Here is a 24495-nt window from a genome sequence, read left to right on the forward strand (position 1 = left end):
TTCTTTGCAGGTACAGTCTTTTATTGGAGTCGATCCTCTTTGTTAACCTGATTCAAAACACTAGTTGTGAATTCCAATTTTCATCCTTGAGCCATCACAATTGATTTACTGATTCTTTGAACTGTGATTTTGGTTGCAAACCTGAAATGCCACAAAGAAAAGTGTACAATGTCTTGTTGAGGTTATGAGTATTGACTTACAAATTGAACTACAAATTGTGGCAAGCAAGCTCAACATAAAATATCTTAGACTTGAACCTCCCTGATGACTGTTTCAGACTGGTGGAAGAGCTTAATAAACATAAATACTTTTGAGTGGTGTGCGTTTAGCATCCCTGTTGTCAGAAACAGGGTTGAGCTGACTCAACCAAACCACCTTTGTCTGATAGACATCTCACTTGGACAAAGGGCAGCTGGTAAGTGTATCCAAAGATATATTCAAAGGGTTTATCATCCCTCCACAAGATGTCTCTTGTGTGAACGTGCTCATGGAGGACGGACATGTTGTAAGAGAACTAAAACTGAATGTTGAAACAATGGAGGTAAAGAGGTAAAGAAGTGGTGAAGTCAAGAGACAATTTTGGTCATGAAAATCAAGACCTGATCTTGACTTGTCTTTTTCAATTGGTCAGCCATAAAAATTAACACAAAAGTGCTCCAACTTGTCCTGATTGTTTTAATCTTGCACAAATATGCAGGTGTCCCAATTTTTTTCAATTTACAATACATTTTGCAACATCAGACAGCTTGCTGTACTGCAAAATACCATAACAATTTTGACTTGAAACCCCCTATTTTAGTCCAGATTTAAGATTGCTTATACACTTCCAGCATCAAAGAGGTTCTCAGATGGGAACATGGGTCCTAAGGACCAGATTCCACTTCTGTTACTGTTGAACAGCTTCATGAATATCTCCCAAGTAGCAATTGTGATATCCATGTAGTCAATTTTCCAAAATGTTTAACTCAATCTGAACAAAGTTACAGAATGTATTCCATGCGATTTAATCATGCAGATGAGCAGATGACTGAGCAGAGCTGTATGTAGTCCTTTATCAAGAATTTACTCACATGTTTACACATATGCACTGTGAACATCATTCAACTTCCCCAAGTTGGAAAAGGAAAATGATTAATAGTACAGTTTGTAATAAATTAAGAGGATCCAACACTGCACACCTGAGCCACAACACTCATACTACATATGTGCAGCAAGCTGATTAAATAGTTGTCTATCATGTACATACAGGTCTGCTCAGTTTTTTGCCCATCAGAATAAATAAATCACATGTTATACCACATGTAACTTTTTTGACTTTTAAAAAATTGTCCCAAAAATTCACTACATAGAATTCTGTAGCTGCTCAGGCAATATTGTTGAAGCTATTTTTTAGTAACAGAAAGGGTGTTACATGCAGTTGAGTTGATACAATTACACCAAAACGTTGAGTCAGTAGTCAATCTTTTGAATGCTTTTGTCAATCTGAAAAAAGTTACAGCATGTATTACCTATGAATAACTTATCCTGATGAGCAGATAACTGAGCAGAACTGTATGTACATGATAACCACCTATTCCCTGAGCCGGTTACACATATGTAGTGTGGGTGTTATGGCTCAGGTGCGGAGTGATAGATTGTTTTATGACAAATCATACTCCCAATCATTTTTTCCTGCCCACTTGGTGAAGTTTGATAAAGTTTGCAGTGATGTAGCATATGCTTTGTGGCTCAGATATGTAGTCAAAGATGATTCAATGACCCATCCTACTCTCAATCATGTTCCCAACCTAGGGCCCCGTTTGGTTGCAATTATTTTACTGTGGTATTTGGACCATCACAGTAAAATAATCGCAAATCAAATTTGGGTGTTTGGTAACCCAAATTTAGAGATTATCGTACCACATTAGGGCGGTTCAAGAAGGGTTTGGCGAACCCCCTCGACGCAACCTGGCGAACCCACATTTTAAGGTCGGCCAGTCCTTAAAATCCCGGTTCGCACATTGCCGAACACCTTAAATTTACGATTTAAGTGCTCTTAAATCCAGGGTCAAACCAACCGTTTTTTTCATTCTGGTTCCAACAGTTGTTTTTTTGCGATTCTCTTTCCTTTATTAAATGGGAAAGTTTTTTTTGTGGTTTAATGCATGATTTGTTATATCATCACTTATATCTCGCAGAGCTTTACCCCTTTGAAATTTGATATCACATCCTCCAAATAGCCTCTCACTCAGCCATCTCCTCCATTTGATCTTCCGTTTTCCAACATGCCTCGTATTTCCGAACGAGTTACTGTGATTCGCGATTTGATCAATTTATGTGTGGTTTCCCACATCGCCTCCCCATGGTTCATCTGCCAGGTAAGTTCAAATTATGGAGTGAAGATAATGAATTTGAACTCATTCTTGATGCCTAAAATTCCACAGCTACGATCAGCAACAATGTACTTATCACTGAATGGAGCTTAGGTAGTTATACCAGTATCTATGTCTTGGTTGACGCTTGTGATTCGATCCGACAAAGTGCATCTGCTAGTCGGAATAGGGTTTTCGTCGTGGAGACGCAAGGTGGAGAATCTGGATATATTGCTCTACTCGGTGGTCTTGCTGTTTGTCATTTTCTTTATTATCCGGATCTCTTGGTAAATAGGTATAGAATTATAGTTGAGCTCATGTTTCTTCTTGATCTACACATAGGCTGGGGCCAATATTGTTTATACGCCTGAGCTACCTGTCACACTCACCCAACTGAGTGCTGATGTCGAATTCTTCAAGAAGAGATTCAGAGCTGATCCGAAGGGTAAATCTCAAGGAAGGCTTCTTGTCCGATCCGACAAATCCTCTAGTACCTATACCAACGAAGTAGTCACGAAGATCTTGAAGGAAGAAGGTGATAAACTATTTGATGCACAACAAGTCAGTCTTGGACACGTTTTACAGGGTGGAGTACCTTCACCAAGCGATCGAACTCGAGCAGTGGGTATGTCAATCAAATGTATTCAATTCCTTGAAAGACATTGTATAAAAGTAGTAGCCTGTAATAAGGAAGTCGAAACCCCAACAGAAGGAAGGAATACAGGTTTACCAACAGTAGAGAAATCAAGTGGAGAAGAAGAAAACTTTGGAACGATTGTGATCACTAGAAGTCAAATTCGAATAGCTGGATTAAAAGAAATGGTAGAAGGAGCTGACCTAAATAAAAGAAGAGGTAAACAAACTTGGTGGTGGGAATTAAAGAAAGTAGTGGAAATCATGAGTGGTAGATTACAAGATGGATTTGAATAAAAGATTTAAAAAGTCAATTTATCATTTCTAAAAGCAAAACAAAAAGAGAAAGTTTGTATGAATCACTTGTAGTATATCTCATGCTAGTTTCAAAAGTGTAGTTGATCTAGAGTTTTTTGCAATCAAGAAAAAGTTTCAAAAGAAATTGATTATATAAACTGAATCAAGTTCCAAAACCTCACAGAAGCCTAGGTGTAATCTGATGTACACCAAAGTGATTAAAAGTTGGCGAGATCTAACATTTTTCATCCTCAAATGTTTTCTTTTTCAAGAATCTAGAGATGTACTAGACAAAACAGATCCCCAATGTTCTATCAAAAGAAAGATTTATGATGGAGTTTACTAAATCAAATCGCTTTGTAGTTTCTTCCACTACAACATGCTCATCTCAGAGTTCACAACATTGATTGTAAACCCGACTTGAATTGAAAGTTGCTATAAAAAAAGGTATGTAGAATCATCAAGATCTCAAACATGGTAAGGATTTCAAATAAATTTGTCTATTTTGTATTTCTCAATGAAGAAACCGAAGAGAAGAAAAAAATCCATTTCTCTCCTTCAAGAAAAATCAAAAACCAAACCCACAATCTTGATTCGAAAATCTCAAATTTTCAACAAGAAATTTTTCAATCTAAATATTGTATATTCACCAATCCAAGAAAAAAAATCTTAGAACAGAAATGCATGAAAAAAGATAATTCCAAAAAAACAATTTGCTTTACAATTGGGAAAGTTTTGTTGATCAAGTCCGTAATACATTAATAACAAAAAAACGAAAAAAAAACATTAAATAAAATCAAAGAAAAACGAGTTACAAAAAACAAAGAAAGGAAGAAAGGAAAGAAAACCCAATTTTCAAGACCTATAAGAAGAAAAAAACGATCTGGTAATTAACAAATCGTGTGTACAGAAAATTTGTTAATGAAAGAGGCAAGGGTTGGAAAAAAAAGAAAAATCAGGGACAGCGCTCGAAAAAAGGAAAATGGAAGCAATCTTGTTTTTCGTTTGTTGTACCTGATACAACACTTTTTTTCAAAAATCACAGGTACAGTCAATTCCATAAAGAATGAAATGTTCAAAATTCGAAAAGACCTGATGGTCCGTGCACCGCGCAGCACCGGCCACATCTGATCAGGCCACGCTGTCAAATAAGTGCTCACGCACTCGATGATCTGCAGATGATTGTTTCTTCTAGTTGTCTTTTTTTTAGTCTTTGTTTTTTGAAAGTTTTTTTTTCTGGTCTTGTTTTTCTTTGTTGGGGGTTGGGGTTGACCCTCCCATCCATTCTGAATCACCTGCCGAGTCGCCCTTTTCCGATTGTTTGTTTCCAACCGGGTTTCCTGTGTTTCCGTCTTTCCGACCATTCCATTCGACCCCCAAAGATGGGATTTCAACGATATTCCGAGGATCTCAAGCTCCTGGCCACTCGATTGGCCATGGAGCGTGTTCCTCTGGCCGAAATCAACATTCGATTAAGATCCAACATATCCCCAGTTTCGCTATACCGATGGAAAAATTGCTTACGCAACACGAACAGCGTCATCAGAGACCCAGCAACCTACGAGACACGAGGTCGACCCTTTCTTTTGTCCGACGAGAACCTTGCCGTACTTCACGACCTTGTGAACGATCGCCCCGCGGTCTACTTGGACGAGTTGCAAATAGAGATTGCTGCTTTAACAGGGTTGACTATCTCTCGTGCAACCCTCTGTCGTGAACTTCATCAGCGTCTAGGACTATCTCTGTTAGTCACGCGAGGAGTGCATCCGAATCAATCCCCGGTAGAGCGGACCGATTTTATGTTTCGGGTGGCAGGAATACCACCCGAATACCTGGTTTTTATTGGTACGTGATTGATTCACATTTCCTCGAGCGAGTCCATATTACTAACCCTCTTTCACTGGTAGATGAAAGCGGAGTTGTCGGTCGTGATGCTTCTCGAACCCACAGTTGGGCCAAGCGAGGAACTCACACAATTCGCCAGCACCGATACACCGAACGTAGTCATTGGACCCTCCTCCCTGCCGTTAGCGAGGAGGGAATGATTGCAGGAGTTGTTCTAGAGGGGCCGGTCCGCAGGATCGATGTGGAGCTATTCTTGAAGAATGACTTGGTAAGGCATCCTTCTAATTCCCCTTCACGTTAGTTTATTCATGTTTTCTCATTTTGGGTTGGGCCACATAAACATTTCATTCTAGCTCCCGGTGATGAACCGATACCCTGGGCCAAACTCGGTGCTAGTCATGGACAATGCACGAGTTCATCATGGTGGAAGAATCTTGGACCTTTGCAACCAGGCTGGAATCCTGGTCATCTATCTCCCAGCGTATTCACCTGACATGAACCCCATCGAGAACGCTTTTCACTGTACCAAGTCTTGGTTGAAAAGAGAAGATCGATGGCTTTTCGAGGCCGACAAGGCCGAATACCTCCTCCTTTTGGCCGCCAGAGTCATGACTCGGCAGTTGATGCAACCCCTCATTGCACACGCGGGTTACACCACTCGGCACTATTGGGTTAGATACAATGCTAGGTTTGATCATTAGACCCATTCCCTCTCGAATGCCTTTCAAGTAATTTGGTTGTTGTTTGCTTTGAATAGCGCTTTCGAATAGCTCAGTTTGTCCTCTTAATAGCGATTGTTGTGCTATGTTATGAAAGTTTGAATTTGTCGTGTTTTGTTCTCAGTTCCGTTATCTTTCAATGATTTTGAACGGCATTCAGTTGTCTCTTGTGTGCTTACCGATTACTTGTGTTGTCCATTTGTCAAATCGATCCTTAATCACGCTCAGATGATCTCCTATACTTTGTGATGTGTCCGAGCTGCCCAAATGAAATGCTAAGATGGCTCTTGATTGGTTTATCATAATGAGTATCAACTGCAGTGGTCCCATGTTCTCTAACGTACACCTGACATTGAGTCACCTTTCCGCTGACTCAATGTGAAGACCACCACATTGAGTCAATTGGGCAAAGTGATTCGCGATTTCAATAATCGACGAGTCACTTTCCAAAGCATGTGACCTTTCGAAATGCCGTCAATTCCCATATCTCACAGTGCTCACCAAAAAAGGGGGAGAGCCAATAGCTAGCTCGCTCGCATTTGGAAGGTTTGGTTGTGATCAGAGGCATGATTATGATTTCACATTGCCACATGAGACATCTTTCAGCCAGCAAACAGAGGAATTGCACACATAACTAACACAAAACTAACACAAAACTAACAAAAAACCAGGGAAACAATCGATGGTAATCATAGTAGTATTTTATCGGGAGGCAGTATGATTTTTTTTAAACAAAAAAGGTGAAACACTAATACAAAAACATTTGATTAGCAACATACTGGTTTCTTTTTTGAGTGGAAATCGAATCACATGAGACATTTTGTTATTGGTTCAACCATAGAAATTTTTGATGTTTGTCAAACTACATATCGAGGCGTTTTTGGAGTAGGAAAGAGAAGGAAACTATTTTTTGAAATTTTTAGAAGGCATCACTTTGATGTCACAGTCATCTTCGGAATCCGGAACGACATAAGCCATGTCTCGCAGCTTGCTTTCTTCAACATCAACAAGATGATGGTAGAAACGGCGAGCACACTCCATCAACGCCCAACCAGTCCCAAATGGGATTCCCCATCGCTCCATATCGCGCGCGTCGTATGAACCCGGGAATAAGAAAGGATAAAAATTTTGAATCCCATGGTCTTCAAACGCCTCGATGACAAGGTCCTCCTCATTTTCAGGCACGTCAGCAAATGCCACAAAATCGTGGATGGTCGAAAGGTACGCTAGTCTCTTTGCCTCCTGACGATCTACCTCCACATCCATATCCTGCATCTCAGCATAACCCCAGGGAGTCCCAGGCGATCGTGCCACTTTGAGTTCTTGATTCGATGTCTTTGAACGCTTAGAGGACATGATTGGGTTCGTCGTTACGAGGTCCCGCTTGATGGAATGCCACTTGAAGGCTGGATCTTTTGGTGGTGGGTTATCCTTGGTAACCCCGTCAATTCCAGCGGCCTAGATTGTTTGACATACGTCAACCAAAGTGATTACAAGGGAGAAGGGCGAAAAAACTACATACTATAGCTTTCGCCCACTTGACCATGTGTTCAAAGGACAAGGTCATGATTCGGGTAGGTTGAAGCTTATCGACTAGGCAATATCCCTCCTTGCAGGTGTTGCCAAGCGCCTTATGATGAGCAATCAAGTCTGTCAAGATCTGTTTCTGTTTGGGAACCGGGTCAGAATGATCGAGCTCGTCTTGCGAAGTCGTGCGCCCATGTTGAACGACGTTTCGAGCGGCCAAAACTGCGTGAGCCAAAGATCGTTTCTAAAAACAAAAAGAGAAATGATCAAAGTTGATATGGGAGAGATGAGTGAAAGGGTGAGTGGACCACACGTACCTCGTTTTCTTGTTGAGCAGCTTTGGAAGGATTTTTCATCGTCAACATGAGGCCGTTTTCGGAGGTCGCATTCTTCACCACCGCCGCAAAAAAGTCTTGCAGTTCCTTATCGGTGGAGGCCTTCATTTCCTTACCCTTGCCATAAGTTGAATGGCCAACGATGTAAATGGCGAGGGAGAGCTGATTGTTGGCGTCGGCAGTTTGAAAGAGGGCCGACATGCCACCGGACCGGTCATCGGTGACCTTGTCAGCAATGGTGAACAGGTGAGATTTGAGACGGTCCAAGGAAGAATTCGTAACCTCGATTTGTTGCTGCGTTATGGGCAACTTTTGCGGAATCCAACGAGGCTTATGATTAGCCTTGACGGGCCCCGAGCTTGCTTCCGGAGTGAACAAACCAAAAGTGATCATGAAATCGCACAGCTTCTGCATGACCACTTCGGGTTGAGCCACTAGGCAGACAGATAGATGTCAGTACACAAAATCAAGGAGACAACTGGTCAGTATCACTTACCAGGTGCAATGAATGGAGTAGGTCCTCTGACGGGGGATTTTTCTTTAACCGGAGAAGAGTGTCTGTAATCGAATTCGACCGGGGTGGCACTACTGGAACCTTCATAACCTTCATCAGCCAAATACTTTTTGGCCATCTTCATAAATTCGGAATCGGACCTGCAAATCAACGATCAGAATCAGTAAGTTGGATTTCCTTGGATTTTCAATTCGAAGACGTACTGGGCACTAATATCAGAAACATTCGACATTTCTAACGGGTTATCAAGGATGAAGGTTGAATTGGAGACGCTGAGAAATAGCGGGATGAATATGAAAGCTTCGACAGGGAATGAAGAATGATCGGATTGGTCTGAGTTGATTGAAGAGACTGTGGATATGGGTGTTCCAGAAAAATGACCAGATTTAGCGCGGCCGGAGTTCAATCGTGGTGGGCTACCCCATTGCGCCATCGAGGGTCCTCTCATCAGATTGGAGATGTCGTACGATGCAAAGGACTCGAGGTTCGTGAAGGTTGAAGAAAATTGAGGTTCGTGACCGTTGTTGAGATTTGAGAAGACGGGATCTGGACAGGATCTGATTGTTAATGCTGATCCTGGTGGTTCGAAGCTCGTCTGGCTCCACGGTGCACGGACCATCAGGTCTTTTCGAATTTTGAACATTTCATTCTTTATGGAATTGACTACAAGATTTAAAAATTTTAAGGACGCTGAAGTGTTCGCAAAATGGTGAACCACCTCTAAAGGTGGATCACGAACCTAAAATTTTACTTATAATTTTAAGTTCCCGAACGCAACTTAAAATTTAAGATAGGGCTGTAAAAGGCCTTCTTGAACCGCCCTATTATTTGGTCGATAATCTCACAATCTCAAGGTAAAAGTACAAACTCCTTTTTGCCAATTATTTTCAATTACCTCCGATTATTTCCGTATGTGAGCAGGGGACTTGTCAAATTTTGACCTCTTCCCGTAATACAATCAAGGAAATCATTTTATCAACATCATCACCTCATTGATCTCGTTACTTCATTGATCACTCCACCTGGTGAATCATCAAAATCATCACCTTTTGATATCATCACTTCAACAATATCATCGTGTCTTCAAATCGTTGTTTGTTAATTTCAAGTTATCAACATCATCATCTTTTAATATCTTCACTCTTTTTAACCCAACAAGTAAAGGGAGTGAAACTTGAATGATGCAAATAATGAGAATAATGAGGATGATGAGGATAACAAGATTGATGAGAAAGATGAAAACATTGTGGATCGAGCTCGATTCAAGAATGATAAAGTAGAAATAAAATGTAATTACATGAAACTTTCAATGATCTAATGACCTGTTTTAATGAAAGCCGAGATAGATAAATTGACTGAGTAAACAAGAGATTTGATGAACCTGATTGATGAAGAATCAATAATGAGAATTTTAAAGAGTTGAATAAAAAATTGTTAGTTGTCACAAGCGCTGTAATTTGGCTTTGGTTGTGAGTTGCCAAACAATGATTCTTAAAAACCACCGTTTATTTTCGTACTCCGATTAAATTGTGAGTTGGAACCTTTCCTGCATTATTTGCTCATTTCCTGTGGTACACTTTTACCGTAGTACACCAAAATCAATCGCAACCAAACGGGGCCTAGGTCTCTTTCCCACCAAGGACCCAGTTCATTGCTGGTAGTGTAATTAATGCTTCAAGAAGCTTCTTTGGCAAGGGTTTGTGATCTAGCCACTTGATATCCTAGGTACTAAAGTTATTCTTCTCAAGCTTTGTTCACACTTTAATCACCATCACAAAACCTGCAAGGGTGGGAGTGAAGGTGAAGCCTTATAAGGTGCTTGGCAAATCTCTTTTTACAAACTTATTAGCTATTTTCTCTACAATCTCCTTAGCTTTGATACCAAACTCATCTGCACAACCCTCATGATGACTCTTGCATTTACAAAACCTACAGCTAGATATACATGTTATGTTTGGATGTTTCTGTTTAATCTAAAAGTAAAGCTATCATGGGTGGGCAGTTGCACAATAGCCTCAAGTTTTTGATAACAGACTAAATAGTTATCTAAAATGATTGATACCCAAAGACAAACCAAGATCTTTATCAATTCTCATGCACTCTTCTTTTATAATTTCATACAAGAACCTTTCATTTGTTTCAAGGTCTGTAACTATGCACAAGAAATCAGAAAAAACTTTCAAATGTAAAATTGAAATAAGGATCACAGAAAATATTCTTTATAAACCTTTAAAATTTTGAGATTGATAAAAGATCAATTTTTTCATTTTCATTGACCCAAACTTCAAATCATTTTGAACCTTTTATAATCACTTCAAAAAAAAAATTAGATTGGTATATTTGTAAGTTAACCAAAGAAAACCAAAAAAAAATGTAAAAGATTATTTCAAATTCATCAAATTCACTATACATGTATATTATCTTTAGTAATCCTACTTTGATTTAAATCTGTAACACACACACACATATAAACAGAGAAAGAAAGAGAAGAACAAGTATACAATTGCAAAACAACCAACAGAAAAAAAAACTACAACATACAACGCTTTGCTCACACAAACAGAATATAAAAGAGAAAGATACAAAAAGAAAAGATCAAAATCATCAAACTTAATTTAATCCAAACCCTTCACTTTCATTCATAGCAATCCAAAGTTTTTCCGAAACCTTTTGAACCGTTAAAAGATCAGGTAAAACCAATTGATTAAAACAAGTATGAGAAGAAGGTAATCGATTGAGATCAAATTCTCTTGAAATCTTAAACTTCAATCCACACGTTGGAATCCGATCAGTACCTGTAATAAAACTTAAGATTTTCTTTTCTTCAGATCGATTTAAACTTTTCATATAACTCCAAAATGATAGAATCGTTAAATCTTTAGATTGATAATTTTCATATTCCGTTCTACTTGATAATTCATCTACATCTAATCTTTCTCTTGATCCACTTACTACTAATTCGATTTCTTCTGGTTGAAATAAACTTAATGCATTTCCTGCTGCTACTGCATCAAATCCTTCTTTAAAGGCCTTTTGGTCCCAAAGTTCATGATAATAATTGAAATCGGATTATTAGTAAGCTAAATGGGAAATTTCAATCTGAAATATAAGAAAAGATAAAACTAACCATAAATTGATGTTGAACAGATACATTCAACAAGAAATCCACATAAAGTTCCACAAATTCTTCTCGATTAGATCCAGTGACCGGAATATTAGATCCATTAGGAACCAAAGGAACTTCAATCACAGTTCCATCAAAATCTTCATATTCACCTACCATCGATCTACAAAAGATTTCTTCTACCATCTCAGGATGATCCCATTCAAGTAATTGTCTTAACCCACGTGCCGTAAGAGGTCTCATGATTTCTAAATCAGCTAAACTAACTTGATTTTGTCCTAGCAATTTCTTATAACAAACTAATGGTAAACTGATATCTAATGTAGCTCGATTATAGATCGCTAATCCAATCACCGTTCCAATCAATCGAAACTCTCCTAATTCTTGTGAAGCTGGATTGAACCAAAGTTGATTACTATCTGGATCATGTATAAACATTCCATATTCGGGTCCAACTAGTTGTCGGATAAGTAACAAGAACCACTCCTTTTTCAATCTGTATATTCATAAATACATCAACATTTCAGAGATCAATGATTCTCCAAACACGGAATTCCGAATAAGGTGAAACTTATGACTGACCCTCCACCATCTAATCCATCTTCTCCCACAAAACAAATCTTCAACAACTTTTTCAATTCACCACGAGAACGTTCAATCTGTCTCAAAGAATCTTCCACCAAATGATTCCTTCTAATATTCAATTGTAAAACTGGCGCCAAAGCTCTACGACCTAAAAGACCATCCACTAAAGCTTGTCGAGCTTCTGCCCCCATTTGTCTTTTACCTTCATGCGTTAACATTGTGATCTTAGCTCCAATACTTAACAAACAAGGGTATCCACATAATGCATAAGATGAAGCTGAAGTTTCCCATCTTTCGAAATCAGCTGCTAGGTCAATCGAACCTAATAAATCAATAGCCGTGTTGTAGAAATTATCTACTTTGATCTTTTTACATCTTAAGTTTGCTGCAACTGTCAAAACAGAAAGGAAATCTCAGTTTTCAGCTCTCTCGGATTCATATTCCAAAACAAAGATTTACATAAGAGTGACATCACTCTACTAGCAGCCGTGATCATCCAATCAGACGCATATCGTGGAGTAACAGCTTCGAGAAGACTAGGATTGATCGGTATTGAATGAGACAACCGATCACCGATCAAGACGTTTGTTTCGGTCACCTTTTCAATAAAAGCTTCAGAAGGATATTCCGAATGCTTGTAAAGCCAAACCAAGTGATGATGTAAGCGATTGGGTAAAGTAGATATACTATCACGGAAGTCAATCAATTATAAGTTTGAAAAATCTTGATCTCATGTCTGGACTTTTGACTCACAGGCCCAGTAATCTTGAAGTATTCGAGAACCGAGTGGTGATAGGTAAGCCACTATGAGCCAAGATGCCTATACACTGCGTTTGTAGAAAATCACAAGTTAATGTTTCTAATCTAGATGATGATACTGAAGAAGATTGCAAACCTCAAAGAGAACAGCAGCCCAAGCCCAATCTGAGGTATTAGGCATACTTTGATCCGATGATCCATTGTGAAGACCAGATGAGACAATTGACCAAATCTGATATCCTGGCCTAGAAAGGAATCGTGAAAGTTGAGCTGAGAGCAATTCACGACCACCAGGTCCATTGACAATAGCCAAAAAGAAAGCTCTAGCAAGCTTAATTCTAAGACCTATTGGGGATGAAACTTGATCTTGTTCTGATGATGATGATGACGATGATGATGGTCTATGTGCAAAAGCTGAAGAGATGTTCAGTGTAGAATCAAAGAGAGCCGTCAGACTTTCAGCAGCAAGACTATAAAACTTTTCAATCAAATCTGGAGTCTCATGTGATTGAATGAAATGTTTTGGATCTTGATCGAATGCCTTGAGTTGATGAGGTGAAAGAGCAAGTGATCGTAAAGTCCGAACAAGGTCAGATGTGATAGTAAATTCGATTGATGGATTTCCAGTAGAAGCAGAAGGAAATAGATCCCATTGAATTGAACAAGTTGGACATTGAATAAAGGTAGAATTGGTATGATAAACCAAGATTGAAGAACAACAAGGACATTTTGATCGAGAGACAGGAGTTTGATGATGAGATGATCGACGATGTGAATTGAGGGTAGGCGAGACTGGAATTCTAGGACTGATAGGTAAAGAAGAACGATTTGAAGCAGATCGACCACAGATACGATGAGCCAGATTGAGCGAAGTTCTACGAAAGCTAAAGGTCGAATGAGAAGCAGTCGAACTAGGTGAAACAGGATTGCCATTGAGTGAAATAAAAGCAAGTGAAGGTGAACCAGGTGAATTGATCGAATTTGAAGTGGTTACTGATGAAGATGTAGTTGAACTTGAACCAAGTAAAGGTGAAAGTGAGTTATTAAGCTGAAATCGAATGGATGACATCTTGAATGTTTGATTTCGAGTTGAACTTGAATGATATCTTGAGTGTTTTTGATGGTTTCTTGAGAATAAAAGTATGTAAAACTAGAAAGCTTGACTTGACAAGTTTATCTGAATGATAATCCATTCAAATAGTTTAATTCCATCTTGTGATTTATCTTGAACTGGATCTCGATATGGAATCGGTTGATCGAATGATGGATTAAATCGAATTGGATCTGGATGAATTCATTCAAATCACTAAAACAGCTGTTCTTATCAGTATGTCAAAGTTATTGAACAGAGATCGATTGAGGATCGATTGAATGAATGTGAGTCGATCAATTTTTGAAACTTTTACAATATAATGTCTCTGACTTACAATAACTTCAGAAACTGATCCCTTGATCCTTTTGATGATGTAAATTCAATACTTCAGTCTTGCCGCACGCTCATCGAAGGGTTGAAGTGATGTTTGAGAGTGTTTGAGACTCGGAGTGGATTTTAAGGGTTTTCTGTTGTGGCTATGTATGCAGTGTTGGCTATTTGATTATGTAATCGAAGGTTTAGCCTAAATCCGATTCCAAAATTGATTCAGACTCATCTCATCTTCATTATTCTTGGCATGAGTTTAATGTTGGTGCTCAGTTGTAAGAAACCTCCTGTCTCTTCTCCTCCCTGCTTGCACAGCAACACATTGAACTGAATTCTTTAAAGCATTTTGAAAACTGCCAAGATCAAATAGTCATAGCCTTTGATCAGCTTTGAACAAACCACAAGGGCAAACACGAGACTGCTGGAGGCGACTTCTCGAATCTTGAATACCCTTAATATGGGGAGACTGTACCAAAGCAGAATTGATGCAGACAAGAATCTACATCAGATTTTAAGATCACTGGTACTTTTGGTAAATATATGTTGGTCAAGAGAACATCAAATATTCGACTGATGAATTCAAAGAAAAATCCAATCTCATGATGATGATGAAAATCGACCGCACATATTGCGATCTTCTGAGTTAATCCTTGAGATCATAAGTTTGCCTTCAGATGTGGACCTGTTTAATTCTTACCCAGAAAGATCAACATAAGAAACATTGAAAAATCTTTCTCTCAACCATCTCTATCCACTACTTCATTCCTCATCTTTCCCTTTCCAAAGTTCATTGATTCTTCAGACCCCAACTATATTTCCATGTTCAATTCAATTTCTTCAACTCTTCAAATGTATACAAAAACAATTCCAAAAAAAAGAAACTTCCCTTCCCCCCTTAACCCCCACACAAACACAAACACAAACTAAAAACCGGTTAAATAAGAAAGAAAAAAAAGATTCAATTTACAAGAAAATCTATTTTTTTTTCTTTTCAAAAAACAAAAATCCAAAACTTGATTTTGATCAAAAAAAGAAAAGAAAAATATGTAATAAATAAAATCAAAGAAAAAAAAAACTTAAATGATAAGATTTTGAAAAAAAAATAATGATGATGAATTGGTTTAAAAATAAGTTTTTATAAATCATCAAAATTATATATATGTAATCACTTAAAAAACACACAACACAAAACACAAAAATAAAATCATAACTATATGTATGTACCATGATCTCCCAAAATTGAATGTATTCCAAAAATCCAAAACCCACATAACCAAAAGAAAATCCAATAAACCTTGATTATTTACACCTTTTGAAAAAAAAATCAGATTTCAATCCTCTTCTTCTTCTTGTTCAAGTTCATCAACTTTTCTCAACCTAATCCCCTCCAAAAACATCTTCAAAAACTCTCTTAACCCATCAATCATTCTCATCCGATTCCAATCTGATCTAAATCTCCAAATGATTTCATATAAGCCTGCTCTAAGTTCTTCTAATTCATCTACAACCAATCCTTCACTCTCTTCCACCAAGTTCACCATCAATTCATTCAATTCATCTTCCGGTACTACAAATTCTTCTTCTTCTTTGATCATCTCCTCTATCCGTTCTGCCTCTTCTTCTTCTAAGTCTTCATTCATCATAGGTAACTCTTCAATCTCTGTTCCATCTAATAAGCTATTCTCTATTATCATTGATTGGTCTTGATCAACAAATGAATGTAGTCCGGTACCATTTGGTAAGAATGTTCCAACTTCTCCTTGACCGTTGTTCAAGAAATTCAATGATGATGATGGACCAGCTTGAGGAGCTTGAAGATCAGTAAAGGTCTGCATAGGTGGTGCTTCACCTGGTTCATAACTAGGTGAAGTAGACCTATCCAGGTTCGAAATCGGTGCAGTGATTTGCTCGACAATCGATTCATGTTGAGGAAGATTCTGATCCTGATGATCATTCGACTCACACAGCTGTATTTCTTCATCCGCCTTACTTCTTTTCTGTTGCCTTTCCTCATCCCCAATATCTTCTACTTCCATAAGCCGTTTGATCCCTCTTTCACTCAAATCCGGATTATACGAATACTCTGGTTCTTTACCACTGTTTCGATTACTCTGTCTAGTCGGTAGATCTGCTCCAATCACAATCACTCCTGATCCGACTCGATCCTTCTTCTTCTCTTGTCCCAACTTAGGATCTCGTAATTTCATTCGTTCATACATCCTTGCACATTCAAAATCAAATTGTTGATCACAAGCTTGTTCTACCATGATCTTCGTATGTGTCAACATCGCTTGTGCCTTCACTGGTAATTCTCGATCAGATAAACCTGAGAGTTGTGAGTCAAGTTCAGCATTATGAACGATTCGTTCAACATCAGCTATGAATTGTTGTGAAGTAAGATATTTGCTGTAATAAAGCTTATAATGCATCCCATCTAAGTCGATGTTGTAAAATTCTATCAAAGGTGGAGGTGCTCCTGAGGCAGCTTGCAATGCTGCTGCCTCCTCTTTTAATCTAGCCAATTCAGTTGGATCAGGCTAGTGACAAAATTGGATTGAACTTGTTCAGTATCCGAGACAAGTACAAAGAAAAAAGAAAATCGCTCACTCCAATAGATTTTGTGAACCGTTTATGTTTCTTTTTCAGTTCGTTCAGAACAGGTCCCAAACGAAACTTGAGGTACTCTACCAACTTTCGATCTTGTGCGAGTTGTGAGTCTAATTCAGATTGAGTAGGCTCACGTGGCGCTCGTGGTGGTGCCTTAGGTAAGACTTCGAGTATACGTTTTTTACGTGGAATCCCATCTGGAAATCGATTAGGCGGCCGGTTAATACTCGCAAACGTCTCAGCAAAGAATGATTCACGTCGATTCAAATCTGGAGGTTCCAACACTATTCGATTCGTCTTTGTGATTCCGAACCATGATCGAACTGACGAAGGGAGTTGGTTCATTGGACAATTCACGATGCCTAGGAGCAAGATCGGATCTGAACTCTTGAGTTCATCTAGTAGACTCGTGATGGTTGCCTTGACGCCTTCCAATATGGGTGCATTCCAATTATGTAAGGCTGGGATATACAGCACTGATGGTTTGTGTCGTTTGGCTTCGGTGAAAATCTGGACTGCCCTTGCATCGGGACTCTGATTGACAAATGGGAACGAATCAGATCGGCACTAGGAGCGGATTGAGCGATAAAAAACCTTGTCACCTACAATTGTGGAATCACTGATCAGATTGGCCAGATCAAGAGTTTGTACATGATATCCTTCCAGGTGATGCAGGATCGCGCTACCGATGTAGCTCTGCCCGCATCCCTGTGGCCCCGAGATGATCATTCGGGGTCGGAAGACTCGCAGGGTTTCGAAAGCTGGATGTATGCGCGAAGATGGTCTGGTTAAGCGAGTTTCCTTGAATAGTTGTAGTTTGAAACATACATTGAATCATCTTTTCTCGCTCGAATCCACCGCCTGCGTCTTCTTCATACTCAGCTTCTTCCAACACGTTTGGTTTCTTGATATCCGGTAGGATCTTGGACAGTGTCTCTTTCGCACGTTCCAGCCATGTAGCCAATAATGGGAGTAATTGAGGTGGTAGAGGGGACGCAGCACTACTTGAGGATCGACTAGTGGATGGTATAAGATCTACAACAGGGAAAGGTTACGGTGAGCCCAAGATCTCAAGTTTTGCGCTTGGTAGACCCACGTTTTTGAGCAATGGTAAAGTCTCGTGCGACGACGTTGATATTTTTGGGGTCAATCACAAGTCGATCTGTAGACTTGTAAATCTGAGGGTATATCCGCTGTACTGCATTCATAGCAGCTTCCGTACATAGTGCCTGTGAATCAACAGATGAAAAGTGTGAGTAGAGTGCGTTAGACTCAAGAGAGAGAGAAAACCTACACGTAGGTCAGCACCACCATAGCCTTTTGTCAGCTCAGCTAGCTCAGATTTGAACGAATTTTCCAGCGGAGGATCCCATCCACGAGTGTGAATGTCAATAATACTCAATCGAGCATCTCGATTAGGTAAAGGGAAATAAAACTCTCGATCGAACCGACCCGGACGACGCAAGGCGGGATCCACCGCATCAGGTCTGTTGGTAGCACCGATGATCACCACTTGACCCCTACCATCCATCCCGTCCATGAGAGAAAGAAGTGTAGAGACAATTGAAGCATGAATCTGTTCCTGTTTACTACTCCGTACCGGTGCCAAACCATCAATTTCATCGAAAAAGATTATACTTGGTTGACAGTTTTTAGCCTCCTCAAAGAGAAGACGTAATTGTCTTTCAGCTTCACCGACCCATTTACTCAGACAATCGGCTCCTTTACGCATGAAGAAAGCTATTGAAGAGTAAATTAAACGAGATGAGCAATGAGATGTCGAAGAGATTTATAAATTGAGCGCCATCACTCACCAATCTTTTGTCCCTCACTGCTACAGCTCGCAGCTAGCGCACGTGCCAAAAGAGTTTTCCCTGTACCAGGTGGCCCATGAAATAGCACACCTCGAGGCGGGGTGATTTGAAAGCGTTGAAAGACTTCTGGATAAAGGAGAGGGAGAGAGACCATTTCTTTTAATTGTTGAATATGATGTTCCATTCCTCCTACATGGCTAAAGTCGATATTTGTTTGTACCCCGAGTGGGTCGGTATCGGCCAAATCTGTAAAGAAATGAAAACAAGATGATCTTAAAAAACGTGGGATGAACTGAATCGAGATTCAGAGTCACTAACTCGTCGCTCCAGACATCTTTCCCATATTGCTTGGTCCACCACCACCCATATTACCAGGATCGAAGAGACCACCACCAAAGAGACCTGTTGAAGCAGCTGCTCCTCCCAAGATACCCGCACCCGCAAGTTTGTTGGCAGTAAAAGCGGCCCCAGTTTCTTCGTCCTTAGAATAGGATTCAGATAATCCGAATCAGCCCATGATGGATGATAGGAAAAGCGCGTGGATGAAACAAGAATGAAACTGACTGAATCATGACCGGGTCGAGCTTGACCAAAGAATTGATCATATTGTTTTCCGGACATTGAATAAGGTAATCGGATATCTTTACCACCGCTCTTCCTCGACCGAGGCTTATCGGTTGACTCAAAGATCGGAAAGGCAGCAATCTCATAATTCACTTTTTTATCACGAGTTCGAAGTGTACGTCCAGCATGTTCCTCGTGAGCGTTCTGAGCTGTTTCACTTTCGTCACCCTTGTTCTTTAACCCACGCGTACTACGACGAGTGGCCCCGCTGGTATGATTGGCACCTTTTCTCTGAGTAGCTAATTTATCCAGGACCGTCTTTCTCTGAGCTCTCGAGCTTAAGGGAAGGTCATCTTCATCTGATTCGTGTATTGAAATGCGATCTTCTTCTTCCTCTTCTTCTTCAGGAGTCGTGTCACCTTCATCAGATGTACTTGTAATCTTTGATTTTTTAGACCTAGATGACTTTGCTTTCTTTTTGACGACTGCACCACTACAATCTGATGGTGGATGTTCGATTGAAACTGATCGATCATGTTCTGCATCATCTTTATCACCATTATATTCACTTCCTGAATCTGGATGTCCGTATGTATGATTTTCTTGATCTTCATCTTGATCATCATCTTCACCTTCAGCATCTCGTTCATCTGAATTGATGTATTGATCCTGTGAGTGATAATCGGGTGCTGAAGCTGAACCATAACCGTTTTGATGTACTTTCTGAGTGTTCTCTGCACCGATCACATTATGAGCCGCTCGAGTTCGGGCATGAGAGTCAACTGGTCTATGAGGTATTTGAGAAGCACTAGATCGCTTTGGTCGAGTAGATTGTTCATCGTATTGAGGACCATGAGGATAGATTGGAGTAGGAGGTTTCCGTGTGCGAGATGGACGTGAAGAGGGTAGTTCATGAGAAGTGGTGATCGAATTTGATCTTTTAGGCATGTTGGTAAGTTGATGAGGTTGAAGACTTGATGATGATGATGATGATGATGATAAGTTAGTTGAGATGAATGGTGATTTTGTAGTAGACCAAGCTGTTGTTGATATTCTGATGATAGTATCTCTAGAAGAAGTTGAATGAGAATGAGATTGATGAACTTCAGCTTCTGGCATCTCATTCGATTCAAATTTCAATTCATCAAACTTCAATCACATTCAGACTGTCACACTCAAGACTCTGATCACATAACATCAAACTAAACTACATTCTATCGGACTTATATCAAAACTACATTAAAACTCAATTCAAACTACATATATCAAGAATCTATTACGGAACACGGATTCTTGTGTTTCTAAAAAAAGAAGCTCAATCCTCCATATCACTTTGTATCAAAAATGTAAACATGTACTCAAACAGACTCAAACTTTTTCGTAAAAAGCTCAGAACAACTGAAACCCAATGCCCATACTCTATCTATACCATCAAAAAATACTTTTTCCATAAATATGCATCTTGATAACCATAAAAAACACCAAATCTTCCCTCTACAAAGAAAATGCAAAAAAAAGGTTTCAAAACACACACCCACACAAGATAAACCAATCTCAATTTGAACGCATTTACATATTTTCAAATCTTTAAATTCTTGAAACTTGCAACAACTTGATCTTTTTATTTTTTACAATCTTTTCTTTTCTCACCAAAAAAAACACTTTCAATATTATATTATTATATGTATACTATATATCTTGTATGTAAGAAATCAACCATTAATAAATCATCAAAACCCAATCATCTTAATCTACTATATGTACTACTACTACTATTTTTCTTTGTAAAAAAACAAACAAACACAAACACAAAACCTCTATTTTTTTCTTTCAAGACAAATTCACATTCTTTCTTATAAATAATCAAAACCATAAACAATAACCAATCAACAAGAAACCCACTTCTGTTTTTTTTTCAAAAATATTTAAACAAACAACACATCTTCGATCATTCATTCATGAATCCCAAACTTTTTTTTCTTTGGTGGGATTCAACTTCAATTCATTCTTGATTTTCTTTTTTTTGGTTTTACAAACCTTCTCTTCTCATTAAAAACCCACCTAATTCTCCATCTTGTCTTACCACACCAATCGATCCCACCGGAATCAAAAGACTACCGAAATCATCAGCATAAGGTGGAGGAGCATTCACACTACTTAGATTATTAAGATTATTATCACTGATCTGGTTATGATTCAAATGATTTCGAACTTCCACTTCATTCACTTGATTTGATTCGATTGATTCTTGATCACTTCTACTACTACTGGCATTCAAACTCGCCCATCCCACTGCATAAGCCGGTGGCATCGTACCATTTTGGGTTTCGGTTTCAGTTTCGATCGGATGAGTCGGTACAATGCTTTCACTTGAAGTAGAATGGTTCGGTAGAGATGGATTCACTACATAGTTTCCAAACCTTGCTGTGGCTTCATCAAAACAAACAAATTCAAAACTTCCTTGGTTCACAGAACTTGAAGGATCGGTGGAAGTCGGATCTAGTTGGATTCCATCAGGTGGGGTATCAGGTGCAGGTGGTGGTGATTCATCTTCATCTATCGTAGGTGGTGCTGGGCCTCCTTGTCCAGCTAGACTTGAAAAACTTTCATATCCATCATACTCTTCTTCTTCTTCGTCTTCTTCCTCCTCCTCTGTTTCAGTATGTGACTCTCGTATTGTTTGAGATGTAGAAGATGTACCAGGAAAGTTGTACGGTTCGTCCGTTTCAAAATAAGTGGGAGCTGGTGCTTCTTCCCATTCTTGATCTGTACTAGACTGAGCTTGTTCTTCAGCTGCCTCTCGTGCTTTTCCACTAGCTGCTAAGGTGAGAGGGGCTGGAAGTTCATCTTCTGAAACAGGAGGCCAATCCGGTACTACGCCTATTGCTTGATTCAATTCGACATCAAACCTCTCACCTCCTCGACCTGAGATTTGAATTGTGATGGTCACCGAAAATGAGACCTGATGAAGTAAGGTAGATTGACTGATCGAATTACACTTCCAACCGGATGTTGTAGTCTGAGGAATATTAACAGGTGAAATCTCATCAGTCGTTGAAGATGGGACAGGCGTAAGCTCAGAGCGATGTGGCTGTAGTGTGAGTCGAAGAAAAACTGATCGAGTTGATGAAAAACGACATGATTTTCCAGAGATCGCCAAAAGACTCGTGATCACTCTGTTACTTGAAGATGATGAATCATCTGAGGTCGATTCTGGGTTTGTAGAACCTGATGAAGCGTCGTAAGGGGGAGCTCCAGTAGAGGATCTTTCGGTAGTTGAAGAGCCGTTCTCCTGATCAATAGAGGATTGGATCCGAATGTGTTGATGTAGTTCTGCTCGGACACTTCGTAGCCGAAGTCCTTTTTCACGAATCAATTCTTCAGTTGGAGGTGGAATTCTAACTTGAAGTGCCAGTGGTTCAGAGTGGCGAAGTAAGGTTTGAGACAAAGAGACGTAAATAGGTGTAGGTGATAAGCTTGTAAGTCTGACAGGAGATAGCGTAAAAGGTTGTTGGTTTTGATCGAGGGGTTGCGGAGATGGAGGTGGAAGAAGTTGAATAGCTGGATTTGAATAACGTGAAATGTGTACGGGAACTTTGAGGTGAAGATGCTCGAGTAGATGATCAGGTTGATGATGATCGTTGGTCAAGAGATGAGAAGAATTGGTATAGGTGATATGTGCATCAAGTTCATAATGAAGACCACCACCGTTAGGTAAATGAATACAGTGAGGCAAATCAGGAGTGAGTGAGAATTGAAAAGGTAAATTTGAAGGTGGTTTTGAATGATGATTTGGAGTATTTGAGCATGAAGGTTGAGATGAATGATGATGGTTGAGAAGATGATGTGTAGTCTGATGTTCCCATAAGATTTGATGTAGTTGAAGGAAATCGATTGATTGTAGTTGATGATTAGATTCTAAACCAGAGAAGGTTAGAGAGACTTGAGTGATTAGAAATGTATTTGAAGTTGAGATGATCTTGAGTTGAAGTTCACCCTGAACAAAAGCAGGAGTGACACCTAAATAACCACTTAAGAATGATAAAGTAGGAGAAAGAGTCGTCAGATTGATTAAGAATGGATGATTGTTGATGGGATTATTGAGATTGTAAAGTGGTGGATCGGTGATTGACATAATCTATTGATAGTTCTTCATTAGTTAACCACAATCAACAATAACAATTTAAAGAAAGTTAACGTTACTTTTGCTATTTTCTTCTCAACTTTCAATCAATTTCTAGTTTTAGTGTTTGGTATTTTTGTTGGATTGATGATGGATGAATGATGATGACTGTTGAATGCGCAATGGTCAGATTCAAATTAAAGTTGCACATTTCCAGTTTAAATTACTAAATTAAAACTACTTAACACCTAAGCTTAAGCTCTAAACTTCACTCCTATCACTTCCTTCTTCATTCATCATTCATCAATCTATCCAAAAAAATTTATCTTAAAAATATCTATAAAGTTATTGAATATTGGTTATTCTCCTTATAACATTTATTTAGAATTTCTTAACCTTTATTCCAATCTATATTTTTGAAAAACATCTCATTAAAACTCAAGACCACCGGAAGAAAGACACTTACCACGAAAGATAAGAATCAATGCTAAGGGCCCGTTCGGCTGGTTTTCGAAAAATTCGTTTTTCGGCTTTTCCGGTTACCGAACAGTTGACCAATAAGGTCAACGAAAGATCAAAAAGATCGTCGTTGACCATTTGATCATCGTCGACTGTTCGGTAACGATGGAATGAAAGTGTTTTTCAATTGAAAACAAACCGATTGCTTGAAAATCAATCGGTCCGTTTTCGTTTTCGTCTTCCCATTTATCCATCCATCCATTCATCCATTCATCACGGTCATCAGAGACCAAATTCATCAGATCATTGTGACATTTGACATCATGTCTTTTAAAACATCATGGCGCATTGTTCTCGCTCTTCCCTTCAGTCTTTCACACCTGAAAAGCGCGCCAAAGTTCAAAAGTTGCTTAAATTGCAATTTCTCAAACAGCTCCTTGCTGTTCAACAGCAACAATGTCAAATTTTTTGCTACTTTAGCACTGGTGTACAGGCTTGTGCAGCTCAAATCCTGCCTCATCTCACCAAAACTCCGCATCTTACTTCCATCCTCAGCAGTCAGGCTTGGATTGATGAGCTCATTGCTAGTCCAAATAACTCAGTTTTTTATGATAATCTTGGAATGAACAAATCTGTTTTTTTTGAACTACGTTCAGTACTTGAAGAAACTGGAATTTTTTATGACTCCCGTTGGATCACCAGAACTGAGAAGTTGGCTATCCTTATTTATACTGTCATCACCGGCCTTTCTAATCGTAAACTTCAAAATCGTTTTCAAAGATTGGCTGATACTATTTCTAATTAATTCAACTATCTTTC

The 24495-nt window shown here is 39.1% G+C and overlaps 4 protein-coding genes across 4 annotated transcripts; 1 reads left to right on the top strand and 3 right to left on the bottom strand.

The window, feature by feature from the left end:
• Nucleotides 1-2118: 2118 nt before the first annotated feature.
• Nucleotides 2119-3281, top strand: MELLADRAFT_46505 (uncharacterized protein; the record flags this gene model as incomplete). The annotated part of the gene is made up of 3 exons (XM_007404143.1): nucleotides 2119-2357; nucleotides 2424-2605; nucleotides 2694-3281. The coding sequence occupies 3 exons, from the start codon at nucleotides 2315-2317 to the stop codon at nucleotides 3279-3281; spliced, it is 813 nt and encodes a 270-aa protein (XP_007404205.1).
• A 7295-nt stretch (nucleotides 3282-10576) lies between these two features.
• On the bottom strand, nucleotides 10577-12550 carry MELLADRAFT_46507 (uncharacterized protein; the record flags this gene model as incomplete). The annotated part of the gene is made up of 4 exons (XM_007404837.1): nucleotides 10577-11251; nucleotides 11349-11841; nucleotides 11928-12321; nucleotides 12390-12550. The coding sequence occupies 4 exons, from the start codon at nucleotides 12424-12426 to the stop codon at nucleotides 10832-10834; spliced, it is 1344 nt and encodes a 447-aa protein (XP_007404899.1).
• A 2890-nt stretch (nucleotides 12551-15440) lies between these two features.
• MELLADRAFT_88891 (uncharacterized protein) lies at nucleotides 15441-20042 on the bottom strand (the record flags this gene model as incomplete). The annotated part of the gene is made up of 11 exons (XM_007404836.1): nucleotides 15441-15793; nucleotides 15842-16646; nucleotides 16717-16808; nucleotides 16851-17250; nucleotides 17323-17477; nucleotides 17545-17751; nucleotides 17813-17945; nucleotides 18011-18456; nucleotides 18531-18776; nucleotides 18849-19011; nucleotides 19095-20042. 11 exons carry the CDS (start codon nucleotides 20040-20042, stop codon nucleotides 15441-15443), a joined length of 3948 nt encoding a protein of 1315 aa, XP_007404898.1.
• Nucleotides 20043-20691: 649 nt separating this feature from the next.
• On the bottom strand, nucleotides 20692-23229 carry MELLADRAFT_76427 (uncharacterized protein; the record flags this gene model as incomplete). Its single annotated transcript, XM_007404835.1, has 1 exon — nucleotides 20692-23229. The coding sequence occupies one exon, from the start codon at nucleotides 23227-23229 to the stop codon at nucleotides 21124-21126; it is 2106 nt and encodes a 701-aa protein (XP_007404897.1).
• Between the last annotated feature and the right edge of the window lie 1266 nt (nucleotides 23230-24495).

Source organism: Melampsora larici-populina, assembly GCF_000204055.1.
Source record: "Melampsora larici-populina 98AG31 unplaced genomic scaffold MELLAscaffold_2, whole genome shotgun sequence".
Taxonomy (NCBI): Eukaryota; Fungi; Basidiomycota; class Pucciniomycetes; order Pucciniales; family Melampsoraceae; genus Melampsora; species Melampsora laricis-populina.